The sequence below is a fragment of the Streptopelia decaocto genome (genome assembly GCF_964273445.1).
Source record: "Streptopelia decaocto genome assembly, chromosome: 3".
Taxonomy (NCBI): Eukaryota; Metazoa; Chordata; class Aves; order Columbiformes; family Columbidae; genus Streptopelia; species Streptopelia decaocto.
The window spans coordinates 1,137,676-1,156,207 of NC_138656.1; the positions used below are offsets into that span (position 1 = coordinate 1,137,676).

The window sequence follows — 18,532 nt, forward strand, 5'->3', positions numbered from 1 at the left end:
CCTTATCCTCCAGCCTGAAGATTCTCAGGCCTTTTTTTCCACTTTACAAAGCAGACTTTTTAAACAAGTGAATCACAGAACTTCGAACAAACTTCTAGACATAGTACAAATCTGCAGCATGAAAAGATTTATTACTACAGTTACTTACAGCAGTTCTTCTCTGGCGTCTGCTAACTGCCATTACAAAATCTGCACTGTCAGAATCCCGTCAGCTCACCTAGCTAGGCACGGCAGGTGTCCCTACTTGTCATCGCTGGAGTCACTGCTAAGGGGATCTCCCTGCGCACTCTGCCTCAGAAAAGCCTCTGCTTCTGGGACTCCGCTGGCTCGCAGCACATCCAAGTAGAGAAGATAGTCCTGCAGACAAGCCGGCAACGGCAACCGCCGGATAAATCGGTCCGATCGCAGGCGCTCGCTGCTGAAAAGGGAGCGGATCCCAAGCCGACAAAGATGAGACAGGGGAGGAATAAAGCCTGAAAAATTAAAAACCAAGTCAAACACTGAACAGGGCACCACGGGATTACATCACTTGCCTATGGTTATCTGGTTTAGTTGGATCCCAGCTGAACACCCCCCACCAGTGTCTCTGGCAGATAAGAAGGCAGAGTTCTTGAGAGCAAAGGGCTGTCTGCTCAAATCAGCATTTTTGGAATTTCCCTATATAGGAGCTAGAAAAGTTACCTTAAACTTCTAGAAAAAGGTATCAAAGAATAATTTTCTCCTTAATCACAAAGTTTAATCTAACCAGCGTGGAACAGCTACCTACTTGAGGAGAGAGAAGCCCACTCCACCTTACAAGAAATGAAAAATTAAGTCTAGAAGTAAATCAAGTAACAACAGCAACAAAATAACACAAGGGAAAGCACTTTTCGGATAACTGTTAAATGAGAGCAGGACTCAGTTTGCATATGATGCCAAATCATAGAATCATTTAGGTTGGGAAAGGTCTTTAAGGCCATCGAGTCCATGTCCTTTCAGGCAGTTCAGAGATCAGAAGGTCTCCCCTCAGCTCCTGTTCTCCAGCTGAACCCCCAGGTCCCTCAGCCGCTCCCATCACACTTGTGCTCCAGCGCCTTCCCCAGCTCTGTTGCCCTAAATGTTCCAAAATGTTGCTAAATAACTTAAGACAAGTGCAGCGCTGAAATGTACACAAACACGTCTGTAACCAGGCATTTGCTCAAACACAAACTCCCATATTATAGATGGACTTATCCTGCCACAAGCTGCCCTTGGCTGAAAGAATGAAAAACTAAAAACTCCCAAACTTCCACCCCCTGCTTTTTCTTCTCTGCTTTCCCTCTTCTGCTTTAGGTACTGGATGCTATTACAATACAAATATTTTTACTAATAGTAAAGGAAACAAAGAAAGAACTTCATCTAAATTTCCCCAAATAAAATCTTTAATTTTTTTTTTCTCCAAAAAGATGTCTTAATTAGCTTCAAATATTCCAAAGCAGGTATTATTTAATAACACTATCACTTTGACATTAAAAAAAAATATTAAAGAAGAATTTGCTTAGAAATACATCACTAACAAAGGCATCCGAGTGCAATTTTCCAGTAACATAACGCACAGGTCACAGAGCACGACCTGTGCATCAGAGCTGCTTTTCTGAAGGCTGAATGCAGTGAGCGCATGTGCTTTCCTGGACAACCACTTATTCAATCTTTTTGGCTTTTTGACCACATTTTGATTGCAGGAGCAACAACAAACAGCTCCATTTGCAGACATATGATATGATGATTGATACGGTTTGTATTTTAATGACTGTCAAAGGCTTACAGAACAGGATGGAAAAACAAATCAACCTGGTTATGTTTTCTAGACAACATCTGTTGCCTGTATTGACTATTGCACCTTCTTTGCCACGGTGCCTGAGCACACCGAGCAGTTTCCCACGGACAGCCTGGACACTGGCAAACACACAGACTTTTCTTTTAAATCATAACTGCATTGCTTACTCTTGGGAGTCCAAGTTGTCTTCTGCCCGTAGTCTAGAAGGTCTTGCTGTACAACTAGAGGAAGTCTCTTCCAGTCTGTGAACTCCAGGGCAAAATTAAGGGCATCCACACTCATAGAGAAAATCCTGCGTAACAAAAACTCCCATTAAACATTATTTTACACAATGCCATAAATATAATAATGGAAACGATGCATAGAAATCTTTACTGTTTTCTAACAAATCCTTAAAAACCTACATCCTAAGCCTAAAACCAGAAAACCATTCAAGGGAAATCTAAAGTACTTTTGACAGCCTTTACTAATATAATTTTATCTTCCTCCATTTCTTTTTAAAAGTTAGAATTTAAGAGAAAAATACCTGCTCTGAAATGTAAATGCTTTAGTAATAGGCAGCATTCTCCTCTGCACTAGTTTCTTATTCCATTTCCTCCTAAATTTTAATAAGGGGTCAAACGACCGGAGCATTATAAGCATTATAACCATATGCATAGATGTCATTTGTTACCTATTACCCTTCTGTTATTTTCCAGGATAGAATAGTTAATATTGAAGTTAAACTTACAAAAACATTAGTTTTGTAGATTATGAAGTGATAAGCAGTATTTTTAAAGTGGGTATTTAAGCAAAGGAAGTAATTGGTATAAAAGTATTTGTAGATTACGTAACAAAATATCAGAAAGGATCATGTATGATATCCATGGACAGGGAGATTTGTTTACTCACCGAATTGCAATCTTGTGGTGTGTTTACTTCCACAATCACTTATTCTCCTATGAACAAATGTGATCTACAAAGCACAGACACACTATGCTCTATATATGCTACTCTCACTAGTTCAGAAAGGCAGAATCTCACTAAGTCCTTAATGAATGCATTCAACACTACCAGAGATAGCTTCACAGCATCTGGAATTTAAATCAATATTTAAGTAAACCTTGAAATCCTACTCCTTTCATACAGTTAAGTGAGGCGTGTAATGAATTTATCCGTCTCATGTTATGTTAATGGCTGAGACATATGGTAGTAAAGTCATCTTCATGGACAAGAAAAACAGAAGAAAATGCAAATACTTCATAGTTTTAATCATAAGTTTAATTCTGTATGCCTAATTAAACACAAAACATCACCAAGCTGTCATTTGTATGTGGAGGAACCAAAAAAAGAGACTGGAATTTTTGCCACGTTATTTTGTTTAATGCAATCTCTAACTACATCTGTTTCCTCTCCTGCTGGCCTTGGCCCAGCTTCACCTTCCATTTGTTTCCCATCCCTCTTGACCTCTTTCCTGGGATTTGAAATTCTTCTTACCATTACCATACTGCACACAGACATGGCATTTGCAACTCAATTTGGAGGCTAATAAGAGATCTTCAACATAAAACTGCAAAATGATGCTTTTCTCCAGGGCAGTGATAAAACAATCTCCATTCTGATTTTCTTCCTAAAATACATTTGTTTTCCTGAACCCAACCGTTACCCAGGGATGATTTATTTCAGGCTTTCCATAACCCTCACCATTCCTGATTGGGGCAACTGATTATCAAGCACCATCCCCTGAAAGCACATGCCTTAACTAACATTGCAACAGCTCTGCACGTTACCATACATTATTTAAGCAAACAAGGTTATGTTATCCGCTTACCAGACTCTGTGCATTAAATTGACCGGATTAAAACCAGCCAGGAGCAGATACGGCAGCCATTCCTTGTACTCCTTGTGTGCGCTGCTTGAGCAATGGATGAAGGACAAGAGTTGGCCCCCAGAAGGCAGTGGACAGCCCAGCTTCAAGAAGCGTCGAAACAAAGAAAACTTTCCACAAGGCAGGCAATGGATCAAATTACTGTCAAGTAAGGTGACCCCGTATTTCAGGAAAATATCAACGAAATCAAAAAACCTACGGACAAGCACACAAGGAACAGGATATCCTGTTAGCCTTCCCTAGAAAGCATCTACCATTTCACTTCTTGCCTCCCAGAAAAACATGCAACAGATGGACAAGTGTGTGTAAATGTCAAATGACTGCACCCCAGAACTCGGGGAGCAGCCTCCATGTCCAGACTCGTTAAGGGGTTAATTTACATCCTGCTGTATTTGTGGGAAAGCTCTGCAACTTGCCAAACTACTGTGAACATTGTAAAATGTTTTTTATTAAAATAATTTTATCATTATAAATTGTAACAAGGTAATGTGATAGAGAATGAGATTATGACTGATAATTAGTGTGTTAGTTTTTAGTTAGTAATTAGATGGCACATTACTTTACAGAAGCGGTGATATCTGATAAATCACCCGCAGGCTGACCAGAGGCACCGGCACTGGGATGTACTTTCACTATTCAAAAAATAATTCTGTGCTTGATGTCCCTCTTTGAATTAAACCCTTTTAGTTAAGTAGGATAAACTCATCCAAAATAGTATTTTCACTTTGGGAACATTATAAATGACTGGTGAGTTACTGATTACAATTACGGCGCTGTAGCTTGATGGCATATACACGGTAAAGTTTTTTAAAGCTTTCCTGAGCCAACTGTAAGAATGTGCAGTCCTATTAATTAATAGCATGCAACTCGTACACACTTTACAAACACACACATTCAAACATATTCAGCAAAGAATATCCCAGCAAAGTTAATTCTTTCAGCAGCTTTATCCAGGGGGAAAAGAAGTGCATCTTGTCAAAACCATAATTTTTAATTAGAACAGGCTTTCTCATGGAAAATAATTCTACTAAGTGATCGACAGCACTCAGCCGAAGAATAAACACAACGAAACACAACACAAAACTTTTCAAACGTATTCTCTACCACATGAAATGTGTCTGTTGTTCTAAAGCATAAAGGAGTATCAGGTACTGCTCTCTGGGCTCAGTTAAAATGTAAACCACAATTACACTACAGCTCCATCCAAAGTCCGGAGCTGCCACGACGTGACGGAGATTTGATTCTCTCTCTCAATTCGAGCCGTGTCTGCATTCAACCCTTTAATTGTTATTTTATATGTTAAAATAGTTTGGGAGGAGCACAGGTGAGCTTGGGGACAGCAACATCTAGAGATTTTCAGTAACAGCCCACTCCTCCACAAATTAATTTCCCACAGAAACAGGAGGAAGAAACCTCCATACTAAAGGAAAAAAAAATCATCAACAATAAGGACATGAAGAGCACTTCATTGACATACCATATATCATATACCTAGGAGTAAGGCTTCCAGGCTTTTATACCTTATTATTTTTCCTCTAAAATTATAGCCTTTGCATTATGAAGCAAGCATTGCTTTATTCCTTGTTGAATACCAGGGCTGTGCAGCACCCACCAGGCATAAAAAGAAACGGGTCATGATTTAAATGAATTTATCATTCAGTTTCCCAGTTCTCCCTACAGGTACAGTGTTGAGCTGAATAGTTCTGCTTGTCTCATGCACGAGACCGGCAGAAAGCACTGCTTTTCAATAACTCATCCTTACTGAAAACATTCTGGCTACTTAAGAGGCCTTTTGATCCAATTACAGCACAAAGTCACATTCCCAGAAGACACAGACTAGTTGGTAAGGCCTTCTGAAAGCACAAAAACTATCATGTTCCACAAAACTCTTCTGCAAACTGCCGAGCTTCCCCTCGGAGATTGCAGCAAGGTTCTTCAGCTCCTGCGTGCAATCTGAAGCCCACGCACCATTCAGATACTTGGTTCGACTCTGTCAGCTCAAAAATTGAGGAAGGATGGCAGGAAAACTGCACATTTTAAAAAAAATAAAGGCCAACACAATTATGAATAGTTTCCAATATAAGAGGTCTACTTACCCACGTTGGAAGACCATACACATGGGTGATATGCAGTTGAACTTAAGGCACTCCTGAGCATCTGGACTGTAGCCTTCGGTAAGTAACATTTCCAAACATTCTTTCTTATAACCATACACTGCCGAATACACGGGGCTCACTTTGCCCTTGCCTTTGTCACAAATCCGATCTGTAACTGGTATTAGCAACTCTAATATCCTGCAAATATTTAAAAACACTATTTATTTGGTGATGTCAGGAAATAATTAATTTTAAATGTAAGGTCATTTGTCATGTGGTCATTACAACTTAAGAAGAAAATCCTACCTGTTTTTCACTACTGAGTTCACATAAAATAACAAACCTCTTCATTTCGTACACAGACCCATAACAAACATTGTGCTTTGCCCTGGAATTAGGCTGGCAAGAAATATTTTAGTCTGAACCAGAGAGAGAAATAGTCCTGTTATCCAGGAATCCTTTTTGCAGCAATAGAGTACCTCTGCACATTAAATCCAGACTTCCATGAAGCCTGGAAGCAAACTGAAAATGTGAGTTGCAAATAAGACGATAATTTACTTCTGTTCAACAGCACTCGCTGAGATACTGAAACAGAAAAATCATTCTGTCGCATAGCTCACCCCTCTACATCGCCTCCAGCCGACAAGACCTAGAGATGAACGCTCATTCCTTTGCTACTGGAACTTACTGGTGCTGCCCAGAGGTCACCAGTTAAATATTGTTGAGAAAGCTATAAAGGCTGCATTTGATTTAAAGACACTTCTAGTACTGCCAACTTTGCTAACCCATCTTATGTTTCTGAGAAAACGAACAAATTCAGCTTCCCACGTCTCTACCACAGTTTGCCCTCCTCTTCAGTTTGGAAAGAGGCACCAATTTTACACAAACTTTAATGACGACTCAGCTGGTGACCTCCTTTCGCTAGGAATTAAAATCAAGCATCTACTAATAATTCTGCAATTAGTATCATCATTAATATATTTAATCTTAAGTGTTTTCATACATGTACAAATATGGGACTTCCTTCCACTCTTGGTTTTCTGATGTGAAAGCAATTTATGTCATGGGGATTGGGGAAAGCTATAAATGCATTTCTACAAGAATTAAAGGAACGGTTTTGTGGCTTTGATTTTCTAGCTGGTTCAGCTAATTCATTACTTGCATACAACTACTGCTACTTAATGGTCAGGAGTATAATTCTAATTCAGAGCTGTTCAAGTCATGTAATAAAGCATATGCTGTTGTTATTGATATTTGAAATGTTAAAGTAATATAACTATTGAGTGAACTGGTATCTGATCCAGCACTGTGAAAAACCCCTTAAATTTGTTAGGATATGGATCACAGCCAGATTATATCCCTAATTGAAAATGGTTGTTTCCTTTACTGGGCCTACTAACACACATTTAAAATATGGAAGAAATCAGAAATTCTACACTACGAATCAGCTTGAGAACTCGTTTTTCTTCCTCACAGAGCTGAACCTGCTTCCTCTCTCTTGATTTTATGACCAGAACCTTTTGTCTGAATGCCTTTTTAATCACCCACTTTTTATGGCCCATCTCGGCCGCTGCGTGGATGGGTAACTGCCAGTTGTCCTTGTTGCAGTAGAGATTGGCGTCCGCGCCGCTGGCCAGGAGCAGCTGCAGGCACTCGGTGTGGCCCTCCTGCGCAGCAATCAGCAGGGGAGTGGCTTTGTCCTTGGCCTGACAGTTCACGTTTGCACCTAACAAAAAACAAACAACCAAAACCCAAAACCCAGTACTTTACACCAGCACGCAAAAGAAACAACAAATTAAACTTTGTAATTGGTTTTCGCAGAGTCACTTCACAACACAACAGGTTTTTCCACAGCAAAATAAGGAATCATTCAGCGGTTGTTCCTAACTTTTTGAAAAGTCAGTGATTAAGGTGAGCTCTGCCAAAGCTCAGCACCACATAAAGCGGGCTGGGCAATCTTTTGATGGCACCAATTATTTGAGATTCTCCCCCAGGAACTGGTAGATCAGTTCACAGGATCTCTCTGGTCAGGTCACAGCACCCTCAGGCTGAAGAGTTACAGCAATTTCTTTTGGTTGTGAGGATACATGCACTTCCACGTATTAAACTTGTTCATTAAGTGAATGAAACGATCGCTGTCACTTTGTGACCAGAGAGCTGTATCTTCACTCAGCAGCAGCAATATCTCACGACAAGAGCAATTTCATCAAAATCAGACCACTCATGTAGTGCCACCGAGGGCTTCCAGCAGGCCCTGAGAAGCCTTAACCCTCTCATGATTTCCATTTATTATTTCCTACCATCACTTGCTGAAAATGACATTAAATGACTGAAACAAGATTTGAGCAATTAGGATGGTTTAGCATACACATCTGCAATTAAAACTACATTAAAAACACTAAAATTGGAAGTTATGAAGTGCAAAAGCAGAACTAAAACAGCTCCTGGTGACAGGTCGATGCAAGATTAAGAACCATGAAGATAAATGAATGATCATTATTACCAAAGGATATAAGCAGTCTTAAACACTCCAGCTTTCCATACTGAGCAGCAATAAATAAAGGGGTAATTCCATAGTCATCCTCACATTCCTTGCTTGCCCCTGCCTCCAGGAGTATTTGCATTATCTCAGTATGTCCCTGAAATAAAGATTTTTATTCTTAACCAACAAAATACTGGGGAATTGCCATAATCTACTTTTCCCACACATTCCAAACAGAAATAAGAAAAAAACACAATATATTCAATATTCTAAAGATGCATTGAAAAATAATGGTAGAAAAAATTAGACAAGTTAAATAATATTTTTCTCATTTGCACAATACATATAAATATAAATTAAATTAGTTTATTAGAAACACTAAGCTAACATATATCTATTCCAGAAACAGGTCGTACATCCCACTGATGATGAGATTCTACATAGAACACTTTCTTGAAAAAATCTAGTAAGATATTCACTTCCTAAATACACCACGTGAGCTTGTGAGCACGTGCAATACTTCTAGTATTCAAATAATGATTGCTGCCCAACACCAACATCTCATGAAGATTTGGATACACCCAGTGCATTGCAAGCCCTTCAGCATTTAGACAACCTTAGGACTGCTAGGGCAGGGTAGGAAAAATTACCTCATACAAAGCAAAAACATAGATAAATTATCACTCAGAATACAGCAGTTACATGGAAATTATATGATACGACGACAAGTTACCTCGAGAGAAGCTTGGTGCAAAGAATTCCACCCAGACCAAGTATGATGTCCTTCAACCTTTGCTCCATATCTGATCAGAACCTTTACAATGTCCGCCTTTCCACTTTGAACAGCTTCACACAGAACAGGAAAAAAAGCCAAAAGAATTCTTATTAACTGGATTTAAAGAACTCATTGAAAAACTCAAATGGCCTCAGCACTAACTTACTGACACAATAATCATAATTCTTTTAAACTTGCTTTACATTTGCTTACTTGCCTCTTACATTTACGGCCCGAACCCAGAGTTGGAGAATGGAAATTTATTCACAAAAATTTTAGTTAGATTTGCTAAAATTCCACCTACACTGTGCTAATACAGGTAACAAAAGCAGGTTTCTCTCCTCCTTGTTTCCTGGGGAACACGGAGACAATTCTGCAGCAGGCACCTAACTGTGTGGCAGTTGCAATGGCCTCCCAAACTCATGAAGCCCAGTGGCCATCTTACAACAAATTCCCCCAAACTTATTTTTTTTTAAGTTTAAAACTCTTTTAAACACCTATATGAGATTAATTTAAAAGGTGTATTTTATGCTAATGCATTCCTTGAAAAGCCTCCTGATTCATCCTCAAGATTTTGCCCCCAACAAGTCTACCAAGGCACACTCCCCGTGTCACCAAAAAGTTTGATATGGTGATAAATGACTGTGAATAATTGCTGCTGACTGAATAATTTGAAGAGTATTAGCGCGGGAGCTGGCCAAAGGAGCGCCCCTGGCTTGTAGTACTCAACGTCCAACACAGAGCTGTGCCATAACCCCGTCACATAGTCTGGACTAACCTGACCATAACCCTTTTCCTTTTTGAAAAAATATCTTGGATCCACAATCACAGGACCTGTCTAATCTATGTAAGCGCTAATACACAGTGTTAATTACCATTATCTGGTGTGCTTTTCATGATCATTTCCCCACAAGTGCTGCCTGTTACTGTTTTAAGCAAATAAGGCATTTAGTTGTTTAAAAATAAAATGTGAATTGACTTGTAAACAAAGGTAACGTGGCAGCCGTGATGTCTGCCTGGACTGCAGAGGTGAGTAAAGCAATAAGCATACTTAATCAGCTGATTTAGACCCTGAGGATTCACTACAGCAGAAGTTTTAAGCATTTAATGATGTCAAATCACAGAAAAAATAACAAAATAATGGACCTTAATTGCTAAACTAGGAATTGCAAAAAGAATCAGAGGTCTTGTCACATACAAAGCAGGGAAGAACTTAAAGAAAAGACCTGAAACACCCTCACACAGATGCAGTCCTATGCCTCCTAGACCTTTTCTGTGCTAGAAACAAAGGGCAACACAAAAACCCCCATACATTTGGGTTTACAAATTTGTTTTGAAACATAGTCTGAAGCAGAGTTATCCACAAATAAAAAGTAATCTTTAGACCCACCCTATCTCTAAAGCACAGTATTTAGGCTACAAAAATATAAACCATGGTAGGCAGTAAATGAGCGCTACTGAGTTTAACTCAGCTAACAAATAAGCTTTTCCCCATTCAGCGGCTGCTGTGAGATCTCAGGAAAGCTCGTGTCACCTAGGAACAGCGTGGTGGTTTCGTCGGTGGTAATTTCATTGGGGCGAGCCCCGGCTTCCAGAAGAACGCGAACACCTTCCAAAGAGCCGTAGGACGCCGCGAGGTGCAGCGGAGTCATCCCCGCAAACGTCTTTGTGTGGATGTAGTCTTTAGATGGAGCTACAAATGAGAATAATGAAGGAAATAAAAAAGTATATTGAGCAATGAATTACAAACCACAATTATTTTCTTAAAATGAGTTATTTGAGATGCGTGGCCTACAGTGCATGCACAAACGTGCTGCTATCAACTCTTTCAAACAGCAGGGCCAGTTATTGCTGGCCCTACAGACAGCCCCCTTGGTAAAGTAAAATCAAATGTAATTCACAGACTACAACATGCCAATTCCTCTTTACCATAGCTAGGCGGTATCTAGCAAACCACAAAGAAATGTACAGAAGAACAACACCAGAAATTGGTTTAATTTATAATCTACCTGATCGGGTAATTTAGCCGAAAAAATCACACTATTTCACATCAATTTCTCCTCACCTGAACGAATGAGTATCTTCAGACATTCACTAGACCCGTGAGCTGCTGCTTCATGGATGGGCATCCAGCCCCTGTTATCTGGAATATCGAGGCTGTGCCGCTTCCTCATGAGCTTCTTCAGCAGGTCAACATTTCCTGCTCTGGCTGCAATCCCCACAGCAGAGCACTGATCGTCGTAGGACTCCGTGAAATCCATCCTTACCTACGGCAAACTGTGCGAGACGAAGGGGCAGGAAAAAAGAGAGGAAGGAGACCAGGAAAAAAAGCCTGTTAGTACAGAATACGTACATTTGGTTTGCTGGCTTGTTTGGTTGTTGTTGTTTGGTTGTTTGTTGGTTTGGTTTTGGTTTTTGTTTTGTTTTGGCAGAGGTTTTTGTTTGGGTTGTTTTGTTTTTTGTTCTTGTTTTCAGGGAGAGCATTTGTTTGTAGGCTTTTTGCCAACAGTCAGCTCTTTGTTTTTCTTTTTTTACACTTTAATATTTTACCTGGTTTGCCCCTTTTGTAACACAGCAACAGCATTCTAACTTAGTTCCAATGACTTCTGAGTATCGATTTTTAAGATTACACATCATTATAGCCGAGGTTCTTAGGGACACGGTCCAGAGGTAGACTCGATGACCTTAATGCTCTTGGGGCGATAAGAGCTTCCTGGCTTTCCCCCAGCGGCTCCCCGGAGGCAAAGTTCCAGGAGCCAGGGGATTTATTGTGGCCCGACTGACGCAACTGTAAAGCCGAACCTCAGCGCACAAGCCGGGCTCGCACGGAGCCCTTGGTGGCTGCAGCGGGGACTCCCTGCAGGGACCCCGGCGCCGGTGGCCCCCGCAGGAGCGGCGGCTCCCCCGGGCCGCCCGCACTGCGCAGGCCCGCGGCGGGGCGGCCATGTGGGTGTTCGGCTACGGCTCCCTCATCTGGAAGGTGGATTTCCCCTACGAGGAGAAGATGGTGGGGCGCATCCAGGGTTACAGCCGCCGCTTCTGGCAGGGCAGCACCGACCACCGCGGCGTGCCGGGCAAGGTGAGGCGGGCCGGGCAGGGGGCCGGGCCGGGCGGCGATCCCCGGGCCTGCCGGAGGAAGCGGCCGGAGGGCGGGCCGAGGCCTCCCGGCACCGGGGCCTCCGTCCCCGCCGGCCCGAGCGCTCCGGGACGGGAGCGGCCCCGGCGCGCAGCCCCGCGGCCGAAGCGAAGCGGCCCCGGCACCCGCGTAACCGGACAACATAATGAGCTTCCTGTAGCAAAAATAACCGTCTGAATAGCTCAAAAATAGGTATTACAGGCATGAAATAACTCAGTGTGGGTGTCAGGCTCGGAAGAGAAGTGCTAGTTAATAAATCAATGCCAGGAGTGTTGATCCGAGTAACGACCTCACTGCTTTTCATCTTTTTTAACTTGCAAATGAAAAATAATGGAAGAGAAAATACTTACTATTTGGATAATAATGTTTTTAAAAGCCACCAAGAAAAACAAACTAGAACTCCAGAAGCAAGCATTCCCAATTAATCCAGACATACATATTTTTAAGCCACGGGAGTGAGAATAGTCTTGCTGTGCTTTGAAAGCCTGTAGCACCCTCCCATAGAAGGGCTGTCACCCTTCCGTGATTCTAAATAGCTCAACAAATATTAGAAGAAACAACAGGTTGCAGAAGCAAATCAGGCAATGACAGATGTGGCAGGACTGTTATTTACAGCCACACTGCTGCCATGCAGGAGAGAAACACACGTACAGGTTCATCGAACGGAAAAGCATGGACACATCAATGGAACCACTGGTGACGAGTCTTAAAAAGACTAAATGCAGACGCCAAAATCAGCAACTTTAAACTAAAAATGTAGTTCTCCATAGGGTTTTATGTTTTAAAATTTTCTTCTCCAGGTTATACAACAAATCTCAACAATTTTCAGTATTTGCAAACAGGATTCTTACCCTTCCTGCATGAAGTAACGCATGGGAAAAATAATCATTGCCAAGGTGTTCTCCCTCTGCCTAGTAAGGGAAAATAAGCTGGGAGGGGGAAAAGAAGGCGAAAATAGTCTCCTGCACAATAAACTTATTTTTTTGAGCTCTGAATATCACGGTGCTTACTAAAAGTTACTAGCAGGTTACATTGTTCAAAACCATCTAATTAACTCTGAGCTTCCAAACCTGGGAGCTGCCATGTGTCATAGTGTGTAATTAACATTTTCTAAAATGCAGTGGTTATATCTTGCTTAGTTCTATGCACCTTGACATTACCTTCCATGCCCGCGTATAAACTTTTTGAATACAAGTGAGAAGTTCACCTCATTGTCAGTCTGCAGATAAAACAATTGCAGGGTGCTGCGGAGAAGGGACATGACTGAGGAAAGCACACTGAGGATGGGTTCACATTAATGAATTATTGCCACTGTTTTAAACAAGAATAGAGTCTGAACAGCACGTACAAAGCAAGGGCATTCAAAACCTCCCCGCTTATGACTGCCCTTAATTTAACTTCTATGTTGCAGACACTTGCCACTCAGAAATTATCTTTTCGTTTAGCAGAGTGTAGCTAATACAGATCAAAAGCTATTCACAGAAAATATTTATACTGGACCTCAAAGACACAGACCTTATTGACATTGTCCTGGATTAGTTCTCTGACCCTTTCATTATTGGGGTTTTTTTCCTTTTGTTCTGCTTATGACTTGGTGGAAAAGCCTCTAACTGATTTTTTTAATATATATTTTTTTTAATTTTAGCCGGGACGAGTTGTGACTCTGGTTGACGATCCTGAGGTATAGTACTCCTGTTCTGTCTCCCTAGTGTACAGAATGTCCTGTTGCATTCCCAGCCTGTGCAGTAAGTCTTAATTTTTGCTTTTCCACAAGTAAATAATTGAGTTCTCTTTAGTGCAATCAGAAGATCTCTCAACATTTCTCAGAGTTACACCAAGGACTTTGATTGTTTTAAATAAATCAATCCATCTAAACCAAGAAGCTGGAAGTAGTTTGGGTCTGTCATTATCAAAAATCCATTTTCAAGTATTTTAACTGCATAGCTGAAGTGACTATTCTGGAAAATATGCAGAATTTTACCTTCAGCATATGTATACTGCTGACAATATGCCAATAGTAGACCCCAGATGTTGTGTCAGAACTGTAATCTTGCCCTCCCAAAATAAAAACTGCAATCGAGATTACATTGCAGTGACAGAAAAGGAGAAACCCTTGCTTTATTTTTTGCTACTCAAAATGCTTAAGGAATTAAAGGCCACAACTGTGCTTTTGGTTTCTGCGTAGTATTTTGAAATAAGCTCCTGTTCAGAGGAAACTCTCATTGGCCTGTCATTGCTTATCCTTCCACCTTTTCCCCACGGTGCAAGGGGAGCGCCTGGAGATGGAACAAGGCCTAGGCTTACAGTCCTATAAGCCATAGGAAAAATCAATGTTTTTCTGCTTATGAAAGTACCTAGACCTACATTTTACCTGTTCTGAATTCTGTTTGATAGTAAAGAAGCTATCTTTACAACTACCTGCAATATTTTTAGGGATCTTACCCACCAGAAAGCTCTTGGTTGGCCTGCTCACCGGCTAGGACAGAAGTATCCTTTTAAACACTGCTTGGATTTTCTCTTTCTCCGTCCTTCCACAGGGTTGTGTATGGGGTGTCGCTTACAGATTGCCGGCTGGACAAGAATGTGAAGTGAAGGCCTACCTGGACTTCAGAGAGAAAGGAGGCTACAGGACTACAACTGTTGTTTTCTACCCCAAAGACTCGTCAGTAGAGCCGTTTGATGTCTTGCTATACATCGGCACTCATGAGAACCCTAACTACCTTGGTCCAGCACCGCTAGAAGAAATCGCTGAACAGATTTTTAATGCCGTTGGGCCTAGTGGAAGAAACACGGAGTACCTGTTTGAACTCGCTGATTCTATCAGAAGTCTCGTACCAGAAGATGTAGATGAGCATCTCTTCTCCTTAGAGAAACTAGTAAAGGGACTCTTGGAAAAGCATCAGAACCTAAATTGTCTATAAAATAACGTCTTAATGATCTTGCTTCATCTTCAGAGGAACGGTTTCATTGCACAATGGGTATATGACTTGGAGGCATGTTTCTCAGTACTACGCTCTCTTATTTATTTTAATAGTGCATTCAAAATAGTAGTTGGTCATTAAAACATACTGTTAAAAATAATTATTCTTTCAGGAGTCTACAGAAAGGGGAGCAGAGGAAGTGGTTTAGGTTTGAATTTGGTATATTGGGTTTTTATCCAAAGATTACATCTTTATGAAAATCTCAAGAGAACTGTTTAAGCTTTTCTTTGCTTGAAGATTCATCTTTTAAATTACTGTTTCAGGTTTTAAATAAATCTTTAGAATATTTTTAAGATCAAAATCTGCATTCAGATATAACTCTTACTGATTCAAGTGATAGTTCTTTCTGATTCAAGACCACAGACGTGGAGGCCAGTGCAGCTAGAGAGATAAATGTTAAGTAGTTGTTGTAAACTGCATAGTAAATGCATAGTAGAACATTTATATTATCAACGTTCAGCTTTGCAGAAATTAAGTTATTCCACTGAAGTAGTCATCTTACCCTTTATATATTTGTCTAAATGCAGAGAATAAACTGTTTCATTGTCAAGGAAACAATTATTTTCCTTGGCTGTTTATGACAAGCCCCTGACACCAAAGCAGGGGATACTTTGACACAAACAAACCATAACACATCAGTGCCTCGTTTTATTTCTTTAGATTAATTAAAAGAATAAAGCAATTATGTTAAAATTAACTGAGAATATGACTTGAAGCCACAATGCAGCACGAATGTTCAGAAACTCCCATCTTTGTTATTTGTCTTTAGATGCTGTTGTGTCCCCATCTCTTAAAAAATTCACCAGTTCTTTAGGATAGATTTTTAAGCCAGTAATTTTCAGCCACTGTTTTAGGGATTCACAGACAAAAGGTAATTAAGAAAGGAACCCCGTTTTCGGAAAACTCGTGTGTGTTATATGGACATCCAAACAAAGAGCATTAGAAAGCCACCAGGCGAGGCTGGTAGCTTAATTTTTGCTAAACATGGGGAAATGGAGCTTCCAGCCCAACAAAGACTTGTCTTGTTTTCAAAAATTTAAGTTATTTTTGTTAACTTTTAACAAAGTATATTTTTGTATGTTAATATAGGAAAGGTCCTATTTCAAACACCTCGTAGCATCACATTTTGTCAGGCAGAGAATGTTTAAGTGTTTAGTACTATCTTGGAAGCCTATATTTTGCGTCAGTAATTGCAAAACCCATATGTTTCTACTATAAGTTTGTCCCTTTCTCATCCTTACACTTTCATATTTTATATTTGTAATTGCTTGAAACTACCAGGGTTATCAAAATACCAAGCTGCTAATATTTTATTTGGCCACCTACAAAAGCCAGCGAGAACATAAATGAATGTTAATGGGAAAAATTTGAGAAAGGCAGCTAGATAAGTAGAAAATAGAATATTAAAATGCAAACCTTAATTTGAGATAAAAGGACCACTTGAAATATTTCAGCAAGAAAGCTGTTATTTTTTACATACCATAATTTTAGTGTACCTCTGGCATCTCTCAAGCATTGATTAATTGAGGATTAAAATAAAGTGTATTCCTTTTTAAAAGCTACTCTTTACTATAAATAATTGAAAGCCACTAGGAGTACATGATAGGGTATCACTTTAGGAGTATATGATAGGGTATCACTTAATGGGCTACTCTAAACTGCAAAAGCAAATCCTCTCATCATATTAGCAAAATAATCATATGTACTGAGGCCCCGATTTTCCAGTAGTACACCTGAATAAATATTCTGCAAAAGTCTTGATTCTGTGCTGGCTTAAGACTGAAATAAGTGAGCGGAAAAGCAAGCCCAGCTAATCTGGCTGTATAGCAGGAGGGAGGTGGGATCAGAACTTCAGGTGTCTGTATGTAATGGCAGTTGCTGAGATGCCCGAAGCTGGAGTTGTTTGAGCATCTTCACAAACCAAAGACGGACAGTGATAACCATCACCCAAATCAGCATTAATGAACATTGTTACACGTGTATTTAATTCACCTTGACTTAAAGCCTAAGTCTTAAGTGTTACTGGATACTTCACTGTTACTAAAAATGTTATGTATGGTTTATTTCAAGAATATTGAAGTGTTGAATAGTACCTTCAAGAAAACCCAACCAACAACAGCACTTACTCTCTTGTGCTTACCTCAGATTTAAGCAAACTATAGTAGAGTTAAAACATGTCCACTCTATGCATTTTTAAAAATTATTTCCTCAAAATTATTTCCTTGTTCATTAAAATAGGGTGGGGGGTACTTACTGATGATCCAAATCCATCAGTGATTCCCTCTTTAACACTGTATCTAAGCACTGTGGTGGGGCAATGTGCTTATGTATCTTTAATTATATTCAGGACCTTGTTGGTCCGTTTGCTTTGCAGATCCAGAAAACTTGCAGTAATATTTGTCATGATCCACTCCAGTTTGTGCATATAACTTCAGTACAATAAAAGTGAATCACATTTACGAATGGTGTTGGAGAAAGAACTTTCCAGAAATGTTATGTTTACTTAATGTGTGTCTACACAGCTACTAGAAAGAAAATTAACTCTATCACAGCTGAAACCAACTTGTTTGCTCAAAATATCACGGATAACCCAAACATTTTGAAAACCACTTATCCTTAAAAGCTAAAGCAACACAGTTAGAAAACTGATTGGAGCATCCCCCATCAGTATTATATCACTATTTCATTTTATATTATTGTTATTTGAAGTTTGTCACGTTTAACTCCGATTTGTATCCCTTCTCATCCCTTCTTTCTGGTATGCACCTGGATACAGGCTTTGCTTAAACTAAGGACGATCCCCACAGTTGTCAATAAAGAATGCCGCGTAACGGTATCATTGACTCTGCTGTTAAGTTTATTTTTTTGTTTCAAAACCGCCCCTCCAGAGCCTCCACTCCAGTTGTATCTCAACTTATAGTTCAGTCTTAATTAAAGGGAGAAGTGCTTTGTTATATTTACTGCAATATCAAATAGTGTTCCTTCTTTTTGTCTTCCAGACTCAATCTATACTGTAAAATCCTTGCTGACAATATTCTGTCAGTTAAAAACTCGTGAAAAAAAAAAAACAAAAGAGGAAAACACAACTCAACCAGGCCCAGAGGTCCATGGGCACCATGCACCCACACAGTCAGCACCAGTCCCACCAGCACAGCACCCCAAGTTTTCCAGTCCGTCCCTGCGGTCCCACCTACCAGTATGGCTGTGGAGCTGGTGCCGGCCACTCTGCGGCTCATCAGGGCAGCGCCTCTTTTTTGGGGCGACTTCCAGCAGTGCAAAGCAACCTCGCCAGCACCTGATGTTCTGCAAAGAGAGATTAAATACAGGTGAGGTCCGGAGTAGTTTTCCAAAAAGCCTGCACTACTGAAATGCATAAATAAACTTAAGAGCAGAATCGATT

At 40.3% G+C, this 18,532-nt stretch overlaps 2 protein-coding genes across 2 annotated transcripts in view; one reads left to right on the plus strand and one right to left on the minus strand.

The window, feature by feature from the left end:
- Positions 1–112: 112 nt before the first annotated feature.
- ASB3 (ankyrin repeat and SOCS box containing 3) overlaps positions 113–18,532 on the minus strand; it is a 30,938-nt gene continuing 12,518 nt past the window's right edge. The window contains exons 2-11 of the mRNA XM_082049495.1: positions 18,327–18,428; positions 11,081–11,292; positions 10,550–10,708; positions 8,974–9,086; positions 8,262–8,397; positions 7,307–7,484; positions 5,759–5,956; positions 3,606–3,857; positions 1,963–2,087; positions 113–473 (exon numbers count right to left, since the gene is read on the minus strand). Coding sequence (XP_081905621.1) covers positions 241–473; positions 1,963–2,087; positions 3,606–3,857; positions 5,759–5,956; positions 7,307–7,484; positions 8,262–8,397; positions 8,974–9,086; positions 10,550–10,708; positions 11,081–11,276 — 1,590 coding nt within the window. The 5' untranslated portion in view covers positions 11,277–11,292; positions 18,327–18,428 and the 3' untranslated portion in view covers positions 113–240. The remainder of the gene's footprint in view (positions 474–1,962; positions 2,088–3,605; positions 3,858–5,758; positions 5,957–7,306; positions 7,485–8,261; positions 8,398–8,973; positions 9,087–10,549; positions 10,709–11,080; positions 11,293–18,326; positions 18,429–18,532) is intronic.
- On the plus strand, positions 11,426–18,088 carry CHAC2 (ChaC glutathione specific gamma-glutamylcyclotransferase 2). Its single transcript, XM_082049500.1, has 3 exons — positions 11,426–12,094; positions 13,797–13,832; positions 14,689–18,088. The coding sequence occupies exons 1-3, from the start codon at positions 11,960–11,962 to the stop codon at positions 15,070–15,072; spliced, it is 555 nt and encodes a 184-aa protein (XP_081905626.1). The 5' UTR covers positions 11,426–11,959; the 3' UTR covers positions 15,073–18,088.

Coding starts and splice junctions, on each gene's coding strand:
- CHAC2 (XM_082049500.1), top strand. CDS start 11,960: ATGTGGGTGTTCGGCTACGGCTCCCTCATCTGGAAGGTGGATTTCCCC. Junction 12,095..13,796: donor ACCGCGGCGTGCCGGGCAAG/GTGAGGCGGGCC, acceptor TTTTAATTTTAG/CCGGGACGAGTTGTGACTCT. Junction 13,833..14,688: donor CTCTGGTTGACGATCCTGAG/GTATAGTACTCC, acceptor GTCCTTCCACAG/GGTTGTGTATGGGGTGTCGC.